This window comes from Chiloscyllium plagiosum, unplaced genomic scaffold, assembly GCF_037043375.1.
Source record: "Chiloscyllium plagiosum isolate Xiang-an unplaced genomic scaffold, Cpla_swu_hap1 HiC_scaffold_33, whole genome shotgun sequence".
NCBI classification, from domain to species: domain Eukaryota; kingdom Metazoa; phylum Chordata; class Chondrichthyes; order Orectolobiformes; family Hemiscylliidae; genus Chiloscyllium; species Chiloscyllium plagiosum.
The window spans coordinates 31,686,105-31,704,013 of record NW_028270171.1 but is presented as its reverse complement, the minus strand read 5'-3'; the positions used below and the strand labels follow the sequence as shown (position 1 = coordinate 31,704,013).

General features: G+C 44.1%; 1 protein-coding gene across 5 annotated transcripts in view; it reads right to left on the bottom strand.

Moving 5' to 3' along the window:
- Positions 1-17,909, bottom strand: part of LOC122542348 (NACHT, LRR and PYD domains-containing protein 3-like) — a 152,095-nt gene that overhangs the window by 7,201 nt on the left and 126,985 nt on the right. For 4 of the 5 annotated variants that reach the window (XR_006309782.2, XM_043680034.2, XM_043680031.2 and 1 more), the window contains 2 exons: positions 16,001-16,171; positions 8,567-8,737 (listed from right to left, as the gene is read on the bottom strand). Coding sequence is in view for 4 of the 5 variants with exons in the window: in XM_043680034.2 (XP_043535969.2) it covers positions 8,567-8,737; positions 16,001-16,171 (342 nt within the window). In the remaining variant the exon portion in view is untranslated. The remainder of the gene's footprint in view (positions 1-8,566; positions 8,738-16,000; positions 16,172-17,909) is intronic. The other variant, XM_087978411.1, reaches the window with a different exon arrangement.

Below are 17,909 nucleotides of genomic sequence, written 5' to 3'. Positions count from 1 at the left end.
ATATCTTATGGTATACTTTTTTGATTAGATTAGATTACATTACAGTGTGGAAACAGGCCCTTTGGCCCAACAAGTACACACCAACCCGCCGAAGCGCAACCCACCCATACCCCTACATTTACCCCTTACTTAACACTGCGGGCAATTTAGCATGGCCAATCCACCTGACCTGCACATCTTTGGACTGTGGGAGGAAACCGGAGCACCCGGAGGAAACCCACGCAGACACGGGGAGAATGTGCAAACTCCACACAGTCAGTGGCCTGAGGCAGAAATTGAACCCGGGTCTCTGGCACTGTGAGGCAGCAGTGCTAACCACTGTGCCACCGTGCCACCCATTGAGCAATAATATCAGAATGAAAGGAAGACACAGTCAGGGAATATATATTTCTCTTTTTGGACCACAAACTGGAATGGAAATCAGACTGCTAAAATCTGAAATACAGGAGAAATTTGCAACTTGGAAAAATCAAGGGGTGCACTTTTTATAAGATGATTTTGCTTTTGGAACAGTGAGACTGTGACATTACATCAGAATGTTTTAAGAGCTTTGAAGTTAAGTGGAAACTGCCAGACAACAATTGTCAAGATTGGCTTGGCTGCAGAGTGCTGGGAGGAATACATCCAGAGCCTTCCTGAACTGGAAGCAGAAAACACTCTCTCTGTATGAGTGAAAAGACGAGACAAGAAACTGAAAAGAAAGCCTTCTAACAAGAATAGACACAAATACTGATCAACATATTGAAGAATGATCAACACTCTACAAGTCATCATTGCTAAGATCAAAGAACAGAGCATTAACTCTTCACTTTGTGGTCTGGATGTTTAATCTGCAAAATACTGCTTTGCTGTTCATATTTTTCCACCAATGATATTTGGGTTAAAAATTTTTGTCTTTTGTCTGTCTTATGTGATGAGCATGTATATTTGGGTCTTGAAGAACTTGATTTTTTTGGAGTAGTAATGAAAAGCTTGATAAAGGCAGAACAGTTTATATGATCTATACAAACTTCTGGAAGGGACTCAACAAGGTTCCGCATGGTAGCCTGGTGAGCAAGGTTAGACTATGTGGAATATAGGGAGAACTAGCCATTTGGATACACCCTTGAAGGTAGGAGACAGAGGGTGGTGTTGGAGGGTTGCTTTTCAGACTGGAGGCCTGTGAGCAGCGATGTGGCACATGGATCAGTGCTGGGTCCACTGCTTATCATTTATGTAAATAATTTGGGTGTGAACATAGGAGGTACAGTTAGTAAGTTTGCAGATGACACCAAAATTAGTGGCGTAGCGGATAGTGAAGAAGGTTACCTGAGAATTCCATGGGACCTTGATCAGATGGCCCAATCGGCCAAGGAGTGGCTGATGGAGTTTTATTTAGATAAATGTGAGGTGCTGCACTTTGGAAAGGCAAATCAGAGGTGGACTCATGCTCTTAGTGGTAACATCCTTGGGAGTGTTGCTGAACAGAGAGACCTTGGAGTGCAGGTTTATAGTTCCTTGAAAGTAGGGTGACAGGTAGACAGGATCGTGAAGGTGTTTAGTATGCTTGCCTTTATTGGTCAGTTCACGGAGTTCATGTTGTAGTTGTGCAGGGCATTGGTTAGGCCACTTTTGGTATACTGCATGCATTTCTGGTCTTCCTACGATATGAAGGATGTTGTGAAACTTAAAAGGGTTCAGAAAAGATTTACAAAGGATGTTACCATGGTTAGAGGGTTTGAGCTATAGCGAGGGGCTGAATAGGCTGGGGGCTATTTTCCCTGGAGTGTTGGAGGTTAGGGATGACTTTATAGAGTTTATAAGGATCATGAGGAGCATGAATATAATGAATACTCAAGGTATCTTCCCAGGGGTGGGGAGACCAAAACTAGACAGCAGAGGTTTAAGGTAAAAGGGGAAAGATTTAAAAAAGGACCTAAGAGGCAATGTTTTCACACAGAGTGGTGGATATATGAAATGAGCTACCAGAGGAAATAGTGGAGGCTGGTGCAATTACAGCATTTAGATTAGATTAGATTACATTACATTACAGTGTGGAAACAGGCCCTTCGGCCTAACAAGTCCACACCGACCCGCCGAAGTGCAACCCACCCATACCCCTACCCCTACATTTACATTTACCCCTTACCTAACACTACAGGCAATTTAGTGTGGCCAATTCACCTGACCTGCACATCTTTGGACTGTGGGAGGAAGCCGGAGCACCCGGAGGAAACCCACGCAGACACAGGGAGAACGTGCAGACTCCACACAGTCAGTCGCCTGAGGTGGGAATTGAACCCAGATCTCTGGCGCCGTGAGGCAGCAATGCTAACCATTGTGCCACAGTGCCGCCCACATTTAAAAAGCATCTGGATGGGAATATGAATAGGAAGATATTGGAGGGATATGGGCCCAACTGTGGCAGATGGGACTGGATTAATTTAGGATATCTGTCAGCATAGGAGAAAGTGAGGACTGCAGATGCTGGAGATCAGAGCTTAAAAAGGTGTTGCTGGAAAAGCGCAGCAGGTCAGGCAGCAAAGGAGCAGGAGAATCGACGTTTCGGGCAGAAGCCCTTCTTCAGGAAGGGCATAAGCCCTGAAGAAGGGCTTATGCCCGAAACGTCGATTCTCCTGTCCCTTTGATGCTGCCTGACCTGCTGTGCTTTTCCACCAACACATCTTCAAGTATCTGTCAGCATAGATAAGCTGGGCCGAAGGGTCTGTCTCTATGCTCTATGACTCATAGAGACAGACTTCTAGTTGAAGTGGCAAACCAGTGGACTATTAAATCTTTTTTTCCTTTGCCTTTTGTTAAATGTGCTTTCTTTCCTATTAATAACAAAATCTGCTGCAAGTTACTTTTCTCCTGAATAGCAGCCACTCATGTAAATTAACCTTATTAGTTTAATATTTATACATTTGAAACGGCTTATGGAATACTGGGGTTCAACCACTGGTGCACCCAGTCATTGACATCTATGGCACAGAAAAAAGGCCCCTCAGCCCACTAAGTCTGCGCCAGTCAGAAACAAGTGTTTAAATATACTAATCCTGTTTTCCAACTTTCGGCCGATAGCCTTGAATGCCTTGGCATTGCAAGCGCACATCTAAATACTTCTTAGTGATCAGATTTTCCAATTGTATCACACAGGCAGTGAGTTTCAGATTCCCACCACCCTCTGAAGTTAACATTTTTCCTCACATCCCCTCTAAAATATCTGGTCCTTATCTTAAATCTGATATTAATCTCCCCACTAAAGGAAAATGTTCTTTCCTATCTATATCCCTGTAATTTTATACATCTCAGTCACGTACTACCTCAGTCTTCACTGCTCCAATGGAAAGAATCTCAAGTCAGACCATCTCTCTTCATAACTACAACCTCCAACCCAGGCAACATCTGGTAATGTTCAGCTGTACCCTCTCCACTGCAAAAACATCTTCCTATAATATAGACTACAGAACATATTATGGCACGGTGGCTCAGTTGTTAGCACTGCTGCCTCACAGCGCCAGGGACCCGAGTTTGATTCCAGCCCAAGGCGACTGTGTGGAGTTTGTACATTCTCCCAGTATTTGCGTGGGTTTACATCAGGTACTCTGGTTTCCTCTCACACTCTAAAGATGTACTAGTTAGGAGGATTGGTCATGCTATGTTACCCATGATCTGCAGTCTGGTTGGGTTAGCCATGAAAAATGCAGGGTTACAGGGATAGGGTCGTGGGATGCTCTTTGGAGAGTCAGTGTGGACCTGTTGGACTGAATGGTCTATTTTCACACTGTAGGGATTCTATGATTCTACTTGCGGCCTAACTACATTTTACACAATTCTCACCAAGTTGTAACACTCAGAACTGAGGAAAGAAAGCAACTAAGACTCAAACCTTAGAGAGTGGCAAAGTAGTATCACTCAAGACTTTGCGAAAAGAAAGTACTGTTAACTCACGCCAAGATCAAGGTCTAACTGACAGGCAACTTAATTGACACAGTTGGTAAAAATGTGATATCATTCCTCAGAAACCAAAGAGAAATGGAGAGACAGTCACCTCCATTTGCTTCTGGGATTCTGATTCAAACGCTGGGCTTGTTTGCTATATTTTTTACCCACAATATTGCTGAAAAATATTGTTTGCCTCATCTGTCCTATCCAACCCGTGTGAATGAAGGGCCGTGTTTGGATTTAAAAGTGGCTAAACAGTACTTCAGGATTTGGGCCGGGAAGCCATTGTAGTTGCTGCCAGTACGCGGATTCAAGACAAAGTCATCCTACAAGGCCTGACTGGAGTAGGAAAACTCAGACTGGTATCCAGGACAGTGCATGCTGGAAAATTCCCCAACATGTGGTACCTGTGGTAGCAGAATCGTTTTTTAAAAGATTCGTTTGGGACTCCAACCTTAAGCTTGCACAAAACCTCAGCCAGACTGAGAACATATGCTGGGGAACCATGGCAGATTAAGAGTACAACTTCAGTTCCAGTCTGCTATGAAAAGCAGTTGGTACAGTTATCACTAGTGGTTGTGAAAGGCTCGATCCCAAGCTTATTGGGGTAGAATTGGTTGAGAAAGATTCACCTTGATGGGGTCAACATTTTGACTGGAAAAATGGCTGCCTCAGTGAAGCCCTACTTAAATACTCAGGAGTTTTTCAAGAAGGGTTTCCTTGGGTTAGTGAGTTATTACAGAAAATTCAGATGTAACCTAGTCTCCATTTTGGTGCCCTTACACGTGCTTTTGAAAAAGGGTCAACCTTGGAAACAGTTGTGTAGCCACGTAGCGGCATTTAGGGAAGTGAAAAAGCAGCTATCGTCATTTAAAGTGTCGGCCCACTACGATCCAGTGAGAGCTATCCTGAAATGCATCCCCATACGATTTCGAGGTAGTGTTGGCTCATCAGTCGCCCAACGGAAAGGAGCACCCAATTGTGTATGCTTCTCTGACTTTAGTCGATGCCAAACGCAATTATGCCCAGAAAGAGAAGGAAGGTTTGGCGGTCATCTTTGAGTTTGACGAAGTTCTGCCATTACTTTTATGAATGGGAATTTGTCATAATAACAGATCACAAACCCCTGTGAGGGCTACTGAAGGAAGACAGTGATGCCACCAATAACTTCCAGTAGAATTCAGCATTGGGCGCTTATTTTTCGTGCCTACACTTATGCATTGGAACACCATCCAGGAAGCTAAGTGGCTTCCTCCCACTGGCAGATACTCCACTGGTGGTGCCTCCCCTGGAAGAATCCATTTGGATTTTGAACGTGCTTCCAGTTATCGTGGACAATATCCAACTGTGCACATAAATTGATCCTGTCCAAACAAAACTGAAACAGCAGGTGGTAATGGGGGAAATGGAAGGGCCACTTCAACCAGCATTGAAACCTTTTTGGACCCAGTGAAGCCAGATCACCGTAGAGCACGGCATATTACTGTGGTGATTGTTCCAAGTAAGGATCACTGCCAGATACTGGCTGAACTCCACCAAGGCTAGGGATTTCCAAGATGAAGATGCTAGCAAGAAGCTATGTCTTGTGACCAGGGTTGGTGCCAACATAACTGCTTTGGTGGGGCAGTGCCCAGAGTGCCAAGAATGAAAATTGCCACCAGCAACACCCCCACATTCATGGGAATGGCTGGGCAAACCCTGGACTCTGTTGCACATCAACTATGCCAGTCCTTTCATGGGCTCAATTTTCCTGGTCATTGTGGATGCCCATTCAAAGTGGTTAGATGTGCATAAAGTCCACTCAGAAACTCAGGGATAATGTTTCAGAAGCTGCGAGCATTATTGATGATACACGAACTTTTGGAGATATTGCCATGGACAATGGAGCACAATTTACAAGCAGGGAATTCAAATTTCCTAAAGTCCAATTGCATTCAGCACATAAAGACAGCTCCATATTATCCATCCTCCAATGGTCTAGAAGAAAGATTGGTCCAAACTTTGAAGGCAGGCTGAAAGTAGGCCAGACTGTCCTGGTTCCTGTTCGATTACTGGGATAGCTCCAGAGTTGCTAATGGAGAGGAGACTCCACACCATGTTAAACCTGCAATTTACACATGTGGGTAGTGGCAGGGAATGGGGGTGTGAAACAGCAGCAGGAAAGCCAATGCTGGCCAAATACCACCTCTACGCGAGAGTGACAATTTAATTCAGGGGATGAAGTTTGCTGTTCGAAACTCGAGAATGGCCTTGTATGGTTGTAAGTTTGAGGTGAGGTCAGTCCTGTGACGTATGTAGTTCGGGTAAGTGATATAGTTCAGAACAAACAAGTGGATAACCTGAAAGCTGGTACTTTGCAAACGGGACAGGAGCAAAACATACCTTCAGAACAGCCAGAGGCCCAGCAGAAATCGAAGGTGCTCCCCCTTCATCTCATGTCAAGAAAACTTGAATCCAAATGGATACAGCCTTGATACCATTGCCACCAGAAGTGGAGGAGGAGACTGAGACATTCCGGATGCAAGCGACCTGCCAACCTGCCACGGTCCAGTATAGCCATTTATGTCTGAGTCCGAGTCAGCAGAACCAGAATTGAGGTGAAAGACTCACAAGAGAAGTTGCAGACCTACATCCCTGCAGTTGAGGGCTGGAGCAGGGGGTTGTAGTGATTGGACCTCCAATAATTACAATGCTCTTCATTGGTCCAGGTTAACAACCCCAATCAGGAAAGCCATGGCTGACCAATAAGACCAGGAGATTAGAATCTCCTCTGCTAAGCATTGACTGAGCTGGCTGGCCACAGACAGTGCACTGTATTAGTAAATAAAGGATGATGGGACACCAGCATCATTTTGATTATACTAGATTCTCAACATCTGTACAGTTATTTCACCTTCCTATGTGAAGGACCAAACGATCAGAATTGGGGGTACAGGAAAGTGCACAAAGAGTGAAATTCAATCCTGGAATCTCAATGAGTTATTGGACATGAAGAGTTGTAGAGGAGGAAAGACTATTGAAAAGAAGAAGGCGAAAAGTTATAAATTGGAGGCTATTATATGGATGTGTTGAGTAATTCTGTTTGAGAACAAGGCATTTTTATGGTGTGGAATATTTGTCCTTTTACATCACATCACTCAAAACAAATTACTTGAAGTTCTTTTCAAATGCTTTCAATACATTTTTGGCTTTATAAATTGAGGAGCAAGGAAGAGATCATGCAATAAAAAAGGTTGCAGTGTGTGTGCAGTTTCTAAAGCTGAAGTGGTCTCTGGGGGACACACACCAAACAACCCCACTGCCCCGTGGCCAACCACTTCAGCTCCCTCTCCCACTCCACTAAAAACATGCAAACCCTGGGCTATCTCCACCACCAAATCCAAGCCACCAGATGCTTGGAGGAAGAACGCCTCATCTTCTGCCTTGAGACTGTTCAATCACATGGCATCAATGTCAACTTCACCAGTTTCCTCATCTCCCTTCCCCCCACCTCATCCCATATCCAACCCTCCAACTTGGCACCATCGTCTTGAACTATCTTCCTTCCCACCTATTCACTCCACCTTCCCCACCACCATCACCCCCCACCTATCGCCTTCCCAGCTAACGTACCCTCAGCGCCACCTCCACCCTCCCTATTTATCTCTTAGCCCCTTTCCCCCCACCTACATTCCTGATGAAGGGCTTATGCCCAAAATGCTAAGTCGCCTGCTCCTTAGATGTTGCCTGACTTTGTGCTTTTTTCAGTGCCACACTTTGACTGCACTGCAGGGCATTAAGGTATTGTACGCAGTTTTCATCCCCTTGTCTGAGGAAGGGCATTCTTGCTCTACAGGCAGTACAGCAAAGTTTTACCAACGTGATTCCTGGAATAGCAAGACAAAGACACAAGGAAAGATTGAGTCAGGTACGATTGTATTCACTGGAGTTTAGAAAAATGAGGGGGCATCTCATAGAAACCTACAACTCTCTAACAGGACTAGTCAGGTTAGATGCAGACAAGATGTTCCCAATGTGGGTGAGTCCAGAACCAGGGATCATAGTTTAAGGATAAGGGGTAAATCTTTTACAACTAAGGCAAGGAGAAATTTCTTTACCCAGAGAATGGTGACACTGTGGAATTCACTACCACAAAGTGGTGGAGGTCAAAACATTGTTTTCAAGATGGAGGGAGATATAATTCTTACATTAAAGGGATCAAGGAATATGGAGAAAGGTAGGATTAAGGTATGAGGTTGGTTATCAGCCATGATCACAATGAATAGCAGAGATTAGAGGGGGTCAAGTGGCTTACTCCTGCTCCTACCGCGTATGTTTCTACGAACAGTGGTTACAGGGTCACTAGGGGACTCGTTATAAGTCATTTTTTTCTTATTGAATTCAAATTTCACCATCTGCCATCATGAGATTCAAACCCATGTCCCTTGAACATTAGCCTGAGGGCTTTAGATTATAAATCCACCGACACTACTATCTCCCACAACTTCACTTCTCACTGTATACCATAATTCCTAACTTTATACCATGTGCAAATTCTATCAAATACAGCAGGAGCAAGTAATGCTGACAGCAATATTTACAAAACAACAATTTTATTTATATCTACACTTAATCTTCAGTGAAACACACATGCGAATGTTACCTTAATGCTTCCATTCCGTTATCACGTGTTTTAAAGGCCCAGCAGAGATACTTCACACCCAAATCTCCAATCACATTGAAGTCCAGATGAAGTTCTTTAATTGTTTTCAGCTCAACCAGAAGGGATGCAAGGGCCTGGCAACAATTTGCAGAAAGATCACTCATGGAAATCCTAGAATATTTGAAAGCAAACAATAGACGGTTGCTTTATTTTATAAATATAATGCGATTTAGTTAACATTATGCAAATTAGAATCTGATTAGGAAAAGTCCTGGTAGTTTCCTCATTTGAGAGAAAGGTAAAGGATTCAGATTCCTCTCTAGAAGCCTGAATACATGATCCAGGCTAAAAGGTCCACTGCAGTACTGAGGGATTACTGCACTGCCAGATGTGAGCTCTTTCAGATAATTGAAGCTACATTGCGCCCCTCAACTCATCTGATACTATTCAAAGGAAATAAGGCAGCTGTCCTCAGTGCCTTGGCTGACTTTTAAACATCAACAAACATCACAACTGTTTCCATTCCAACTTTTTGTCTTGTCCACCTATCATTTATTCCTTCCTTCCTTTCCCCCCCCCCATCTTTTGCAATATAAACCAACATTTTCCTAGCTACCATCAGTTCTGAGAAAGGGTCACCAGACATAAAATGTTAACTCCGATTTCTCTTCAGATGCTACCAGACCTGCTGAGCTTTTCCAGCAACTTGTTTTTGTTTGTTTATCTAGTTGTCATTGTTGTGTTGTGGGACCTCAATACTTAAATTGAAATGTTCCCTCCATTGTAATAGTGACTGGAAAGCATTTTGGGATGTGTACAGGCCTTGCACAAAACGTTTGAATAGTGAAACTAATTGTGGGGGGTTTGCACTTTCTACCTACTGTGCACCACATCTGACAAGCATTTCACTCAATAAAGGTGATTGGTCCCAATTCCCTGTTCACATCCTGCACAAATTACATATGCCAATCACAAATAAGAACCTTAAACAAACCCAATTATATCAGTGAGAGGGGAATATGAGCGGAGGTGATTGGGTAAACAGTCCAGAAAAATATGGCAATGAATAAACAGTGAGAAACATTTTCAAACAATGCAAAATGTTCAGCAAAAAAAATTTCATCAAAGAAAAACAAAGCTCAACAAGAATGATCCATCTTTGTCTTAAGGCTTAAGAGAGCAAATTAAATTGCAAACAACGGTGATTTTAGAATCCAGCAGTGTTACCACAAAGCCAATGAAAAATAATAAAGTGAAGATAAACTAGAACTATAGGTTACTTATAGTATAATTATAGTTTTTTTTTAAACTATCAATATTGATCTTTCGTCATTCGACTTCACTGCCTGGCTTAAAAATGGTTTTTAAAAAGTGCACTACTGACCTGAAATATTTGCTGTGATCGCCTGTCAGGGCCACACAGCTCATGAAATATACAAACCAGATGCATTGAATTACATTTTAATAAGAAATCATTGAAACACAAACAAGATGTGAAGTTTGCAACTCTTATTTTACCCACATTTGCAGAATAATTTCAGAGACTGGTGATCAAGATTACTTCTTCAGTATTTCGTTTGAAAAAAAAAGTCAAGCTTAAATCAGAACTAATGGGCCATACATAAGTAGCTTCCATTAAGTAACAAAGGAGAGGGAAATCACATGGACTAATAAGAGCAAAATTACAGAAAGTTCTTGCTCAATCTCAAAGTCAACACTCATGACAAAGCAGCATGCAATTCTCTGAGAAATTAAGATTATTTGCAAGTATCACCGCTCCTGAGTAACTAGAAAATCCAAATTGTTGGGATTCTTACAACTCTGATTCTAAAAGCAACTGCCTTTTCTTGATTTTTACAGAAACCCTCCACTTCTTTTTAAAAGATTTGTATTGGCATTTTATGCGCCTTTGATCTCATTTTTTTCCACAGGTGTAATAGTGGATAAAATGCCACACCCAGTCTTGGAAGTGTCTGATTTTTGATCTTGTTTAAAAAGTTCACTTGGAATGTGTTTGCTAAGTGCCAAGAAAGAGAAGTTGTGACTGTCAGAGAGGGCATTATGAAAAGGAAGAGTCATTTAGAGTCATAGAAATATATAGTATGGAAACAGATCCTTCGGTCCAATCCGTCCATGCCGACCAGATATCCGAACCCAATCTAGTCCCACCTGCCAGCACCCGGCCCATATACCATCCAAATGCCTCTTAAATGGTGCAGTTGTACCAGACTCCTCCACTTCCTCTGGCAGCTCATTCCATACACGTACCACCCTCTGCGTGAAAAAGTTGGCCCTGGTCTCTTTTATATCTTTCCCCTCTCACCCTAAACCTATGCCCTCTAGTTCTGGACTCCCCGACCCCAGGGAAAAGACTTGGTCGATTTACCCTATCTATGCCCCTCAATTTTGTAAACCTCTACAAGGTCACCCCTTAGCCTCCGACGCTCCAGGGAAAACAGCCCCAGCTTGTTCAGCCTCTCCCTGCAGCTCAGATCCTCCAACCCTGGCAACATCCTTGTAAATCTTTTCTGAACCCTTTCAAGTTTCACATCTTTCCGATAGGAAGGAGACCAGAATTGCACGCAATATTCCAACAGTGGCCTAACCAATGTCCTGTACAGCCGCAACATGACCTCCCAACTCCTGCATTCAATATTCTGACCAATAAAGGAAAGTATACCAAACACCTTCTTCACTATCCTATCTACCTGCAACTCCACTTTCAAGGAGCTATGAACCTGCACTCCAAGGTCTCTTTGTTCAGCAACACTCCCCAGGACCTTACCATTAAGTGTATAAGTCCTGCTAAGATTTGCTTTCCCAAAATACAGCACCTCGCATTTGCCTCTCTCTCCTGGCCATTAGATGTTAGAAGTAAAAGTGCAAAATTTGCAGACTCTGTGGAGAGTGACTTATTGGTTTGAGACAAAAGAAAACTGCAGATACTGGAAACCAAAGTAGACAAGCAGGAGACTGGAAGAACACAGCAAGTAGGCAGCATCAGGAGGTGGAGAAGTCAATGTTTCAGGTGTAACCCTTCTTCAGTCCTGAAGGGATACACTCAAAACGCCTACTTCTCCATCTCCTGATGCTGCTGGGCAAACATTGAACAAAGATGCTGCAGACAAACACGATTCAGACATAATTATTACAAGCGTGTATCCTTTAATCCCTGGTAGGGAGAGGAGAGTCAAAGATTTCAGCAACAGACACCATTTCTGATCTGCAGACAAATCTCTGGGCCTACATTTTCTTTGCAGAGACTTGTGACAAAATAGAGGAAGGGGATGACAAGCTAAAAGTCAAATTTGTTGTTGTTTTGCTGATGATGTTCAATCAAGAATGTACTGAAATTTTCCTACAACTCGTTTTACTTTGTGGACATGTGGTGGAACTTTCTTTTTGCCTATTTTCTGCCCAAGTGGTTTCATTCTCTGAAATCAGTGCACAGTACAGCCAACTCAGTCAATTCTCAACCAAGAGTATTCTAATCTGTTTTTTTTTAAACAGAAACAGTACAGTTTACATATAATTAACATTAGCAGCTGTATACAGAGAAAGAGCAATTTTACAGAGGAAAGGAACAAAGCCAGGTCCCGAACCCCACTGTTCAACCAGTTTTCAGGGAAATGAGGACACACCTCAAATCTCACTTTCAGTCTTCACAAAACAGTAACAAATAGAAAAGATGGCCCAATTAGATATTTTTTTAAAAACGCATAGAATACTGACCCACAGCAACCCACCCACCCCTACACCCCTTCCAGCTTTCAGAAGAACATATGAGCCTCCCAGCGAGGCCCACCCAATCCTGGGACCCACCTGCCAGACTCACAGCCCCAGAGCCCACCCCCACACTCCAGGACACAGCAAGTGCTCACGTCCCAACACACAGATGTTCAGTCTTTACAGAAACTTAGTCCACGAGGAAGGATCAAGCCTACCCACAGGAACAGCTCATCCGGCAAGATGTACTTTCACAGAGACTCAGTCCAAACACCAAAAGTGAAAACACATTCAAAAAACAAAACCAGAATGCAAAACTCAACACAGTTCTTTCCTCAAAGAAAGAGAAAAGAGTAACAGACTGTAACCAGCCAGTGAAACTACAGTTCGCCAATGGGGCTTGAATTACATGTGAAGCACATTGACTTTAAGTCCTCAAAAAAAAACAGTTAAACTAGCTGGTTTACAAAGCCAGTTTTGTTAGGAATCAAATTCTCCCCCCCCAAAAAAAACAGAAACCAACAGCAGCAATAACACCAACTGTGGCCCAGCCATCACAGAGTCAGTTCCCTAAACTGAGGGTATTCTAAGTCTCCTGGTTATTTTTAAAATGTTATTAAACAATACACAGTTTACAAAATGGTTAACATTAACAGCTGTATTTACAGAGAAACAGCAATTTTACAAGGGAGAGCAGCAGCAAAGCCAGGCCCCAAACCCTACCATTCAGGAAATGAGGACAAACCTCAAATCCCACTTTCAATCTTCACATAACAGTAACAAATGCATAAGACAGTCCAATTACAAAAAACAGCACATACAATAAAGACCCCACCCCTCCAGCAAGCCAACCATCTCTCCCACCTTCCAACCACTAAGGCAGCCCACCCCTACCCCCCTTCTGGCTCTCGGTCCACCCTGACACACCTTCCGACCACCTCTAGGACAGCCCGTCCTGCTTCCCTAACCTTCCCCCACCCCACCCCAGACAACAGCGGTCAGGACAGTCTATCCACCTTCCAACTTCCCTAACCGCCCTTCACACGTTCCAGCCACCTCTAGGATAGCATGCCCTGGTACCTGCCTGGGGTGACAGCACAGAGGACAATCTACCCGCCTTCAGGCTCTCGTCTGTCCCTAGGTACCATCTGGCTCTCATCCACCCTGACGCACCATCCAGCCTCTGGACTGCCCTGACACACCTTCAGGCTACCTCTAGGACAGCCCATCCTGATTATCCCTTCTCGGGACGACAGTGCTCAGAACGGTCTACCCACCTTCCAGTTCACAGGACAGTCTACCCACCCTCCAGCTCTTGGGGTGACAGCTTTCAGAACAACCTGTGAGCCTTGCAGCTCACAGAGAGGCCTGCTAGACCTAGGGATACAAGATATTGCAGGTGATAACCCCAACAAGCAACAAGACAGTCAACCACCAAAAAAAGAGTCCTTTCTGGTGCAGAGTTCATTACCATTCACCATTCTCTTCGAAACATAGAATCCATTCCCAGGAACAGAGTCCACTCCAGTATACAAAGTGCGTTGTCAGAAATGGAGTCCATTGCTAAAACCAGAGTCCACTCGAAGGCAGCAAATGCACAGCACACAGGTGTTCTGTCTCCATAGAGCCCTGGCTCATCCAGACAGAACCAGGAACACAGTACATTGAAAGGGTGCAGTTAACTCACAGGGGTTTGGTCCACTCCCAAAAGCAAGGTCTATTCCCAAGCTTCAGGATGCAGCAAGTGCTCACCTCCCAACACACAGGCATTCAGTCTTTACAGAGGCCTAGTCCCAGGGCCAGGCCTACCCACAGGAACAGCTCATCTGAAAAGATGTATTTTCTCACAAGGGATTTAGTCCAAACACCAATAAACAAAGAAAGCTAAAGTGCGAGGGCTGAGCCCTGCCACAAACTCAACATTGTCCTTTTCTCAAAAGTGAAAGAGGAAAGAGTAACACACAGGCTGCAACCAACCAGTGAAACAACAATCCCCTAATGAGAACTGAGTTACACCTGAAACACATTGTGTGGACCAGGCAGTTTTGAAATCAGTCCTGAATAAAGAAGGAATACCAGTTAACAAACTGGCTAAATGATTCAGCCAGTTCAGGAATTAGGTTTTCCCTATAAAAGCCAAAATCAACAGCAGTAGTAACATACTGACTGTGGCCCAGCCAGCACAGAGTCAGTCCCCTAAACCGAGAGTCCAAATTTCCTGTTTTGAAAAAAATGTTATTAAACAGTATAGAATACAATGAACAATAAACAGAAAACAGCAGTTCACAAAAAAAAACACGATACACAGGGGAAAGGGCAGTAAAGCCAAACCTTAAACCCCACTGTGGAACCAGTTTTCAGGGAGCTGTGGACAAACTTAAATCTCACTTTCATTGAAAGATAAGTGTAACAAGCACAGACAAGACAGTGCAAACAAATCAGAAACAGTGTATAGAGCACAGACCCAATATAGCTATAAAAGACAACTGACACCGATCTGTAGCACATACTGATCAAACCGTGCTTGGCCAGCCTTCCTGTAGGACAGTCAGCCTTCCGGTCTCTGGCCACCATGCGTACTGACCGACCCTCCCCAGACCCGCTTTCCTCCAAGTTGGTGGTTGACCACCCAGCTCCGAGTCGCCCCACGTACTGACCGGACTACCCAAGGCCGCTTTCCTATGAGCTGATTGTTGGCCCTTTGGTCACCGGCCACCCTGCGTACTGACTGACCCTCCTCAGGCTGCTTTCCTCCAGGACAGACATCAGCCACTGGCTCCCAGTCACCCCGCATACTGACCAAACCACCCCCGACCACCTTTCCTACAGTCAGGCTGTTGGCCTTCCAGCACCCGGCTGCCCTGTGTACTGCCTGACCCTTTCTCCTGGCCAATGTTCCTATGGACCAGCCATTGGCTGTCTGGTTCCCAGCCTCCCTGGGTACTGACCGGCCTTTTCCTATGGGCTGCCGTCGGCTATCTGGCTCAGCCTCCCCTTGTACTGATCAGCCTGCCCTATACCAGCTTTCCTGCGAGGACGCTATCAGTTGCCTGGCCCCATCCACCCCGCGTACTGACAGGCTCCTCCCAGCCTGTTTTCCTCCAGGCCGATCATCAACTCTCCGACTGCCAGCCAGCCCATGTACTGACTGCCCCTCCCAGACCAGCTTTCCTATGGGCATGCTGTCAGCTGCCTCGCCCCCCAGCCACCCTGCGTACTAACAGACCCACACCCAGCCCACTTCCCCCCAGGCAGATCATTGACCCTCCAGCTCCCAGCCACCCCATGTACTGACTAGCCCACTCTAACCCACACAAACACAATTAATTTCAAAACCCACATACAGTCTTTACTTGTTTATAGAGTTTCACCCTATGACAAGATATTTACCCTATCCATTGCTATGATCTCTGTCCTGTTTGTTGAGATACCAGTTACTTACCAGCAAATGCTCAATATCATTCAACATAATTAATGTACACTGAGCATAATAGCCTTATTCTGCATTGTATCATTTAATGAAGCAATCACACTCTGAAGAATATAGGAAACTGTGAAAATATTTCCATGTTTCCACTGGTCTTGAGGTCATTTACTGGACGTGCTGAGAACAGCATTGCCAAGAGAGAAGAAAATGATCTTGATGTGTTATTTTCAGAGTGAAACTCACTTATTCAAATTTGCAAGTTAGTGTTGACTGATGCTTACCTGAGACACTGCATGTTGGATTTGTGGTTTGTTGATATTTGACACAGGAGTTTGACACCAATATCAGTTATTTTATTTACACTGATGTCCAAGTCCAGTAATTCTGAGTTCTCTTTGACAGCAAAAGCCAATTCTTCACAACAATCGTACGTCAGGTTGTTATATTTCAAACTGAAAGAATGCATATTTATAATTTACAGAGACAAGGTAATTTTAATGAACTCATTCTTTATGAATCTATTAACAACTCTGATACAAGGGGTAAATTTAGCATTTGCTTAATTCAGCCTCATATAATTATTTTAAAGTTATTTTCAAGAGACATAATGGAAATAATTCTGAATTTTGCAGTAGTTTGAAACTATTCAGCCTCGAATATGTGCATTTAATCTGTTTCAAATTAACCTCAATTTCCACAATGCATCAGTAGAAAGAGAGAAACAGAATTCACAGGAGGAAACATTGCAGGTCGTTGATGCTGCTTGGAGAGGCAACAAGAGACACAAGCTAATTATTTTCAAGAACACCACTTTAGACAATGGCAAGGTCACTGGCAAGTGTCTATTTGGAATCAAAAGTCCCAAGGGCATGGGTTGGCATGAGTGGGACATGGGGAATGTAGGAGCAGGCGTTGGCCATTCAATTCTCCGAGGCTGCTCTGCCATTAAATATATCATGGCTGATCATCCAACTCAGGAGACTTATTTCCACTTTCTCCCCATCAATTTCCATCTCTTTACGCCCGAGAACAATATCTAGCCACCTGATGAAGGAGCAGCGCGCCGAAAGCTAGTGCTTCCAAATAAACCTGTTGAACTATAACCTGGTATTGTGTGATTTTTAACTTTGTCCACCCCAGTCTAACACCGGCACCTCCAGGTCATAGCTCCTTCTTGAAAACACTCAATGTTTTGGCCTCAACTGCTTTTTGCAGCAGAGAATTCCACAGCCTCATACTCCCCAGGTGAATAAGTCTCTCCTTATCTCTGTCCTAAATAGAGTCATAGAGTCATAGAGATGTACAGCATGGAAACAGACCCTTCGGTCCAACCCATCCATGCCGACCAGATATCCCAACCCAATCTAGTCCCACCTGCCAGCACCCAGCCCATATCCCTCCAAACCCTTCCTATTCATGTACCCATCCAAATGCCTCTTAAATGTTGCAATTGTACCAGCCTCCACCACATCCTCTGGCAGCTCATTCCATATATGCACAACCCTCTGCATGAAAAAGTTTCCCCTTAGGTCTCTTTTATATCTTTCCCCTCTCACCCTAAACCTATGCCCTCTAGTTCTGGACTCCCCAACCCCAGGGAAAAGACTTTGCCTATTTACCCTATCCATGCCCCTCATAATTTTGTAAACCTCTATAAGGTCACCCTTCAGCCTCCGACGCTCCAGGGAGACCAGAATTGCACACAATATTCCAACAATGGCCTAACCAATGTCCTGTACAGCCACATCATGACCTCCCAACGCCTGTACTCAATATTCTGACCAATAAAGGAAAGCACATCAAACGCCTTCTTCACTATCCTATCTACCTGCGATTCCACTTTCAAGGAGCTATGAACCTGCACCCCAAGGTCTCTTTGTTCAGCAACACTCCCCAGGACCTTACCATTAAGTGTATAAGTCCTGCTAAGATTTGCTTTCCCAAAATGCAGCACCTCACATTTATCTGAATTAAACTTCATCTGCCACTTCTCAGCCCACTGGCCCATCTGGTCCAGATCCTGTTGTAATCTGAGGTAACCCTCTTCGCTGTCCACTACACCTTTAATTTTGGTATCATCTGCAAACTTACTAACTATACTTCTTATGCCCGCATCCAAATCATTTATGTAAATGATGAAAAGTAGAGGGCCCAGCACCGATCCTTGTGCTGGTCACAGGCCTCCAGTCT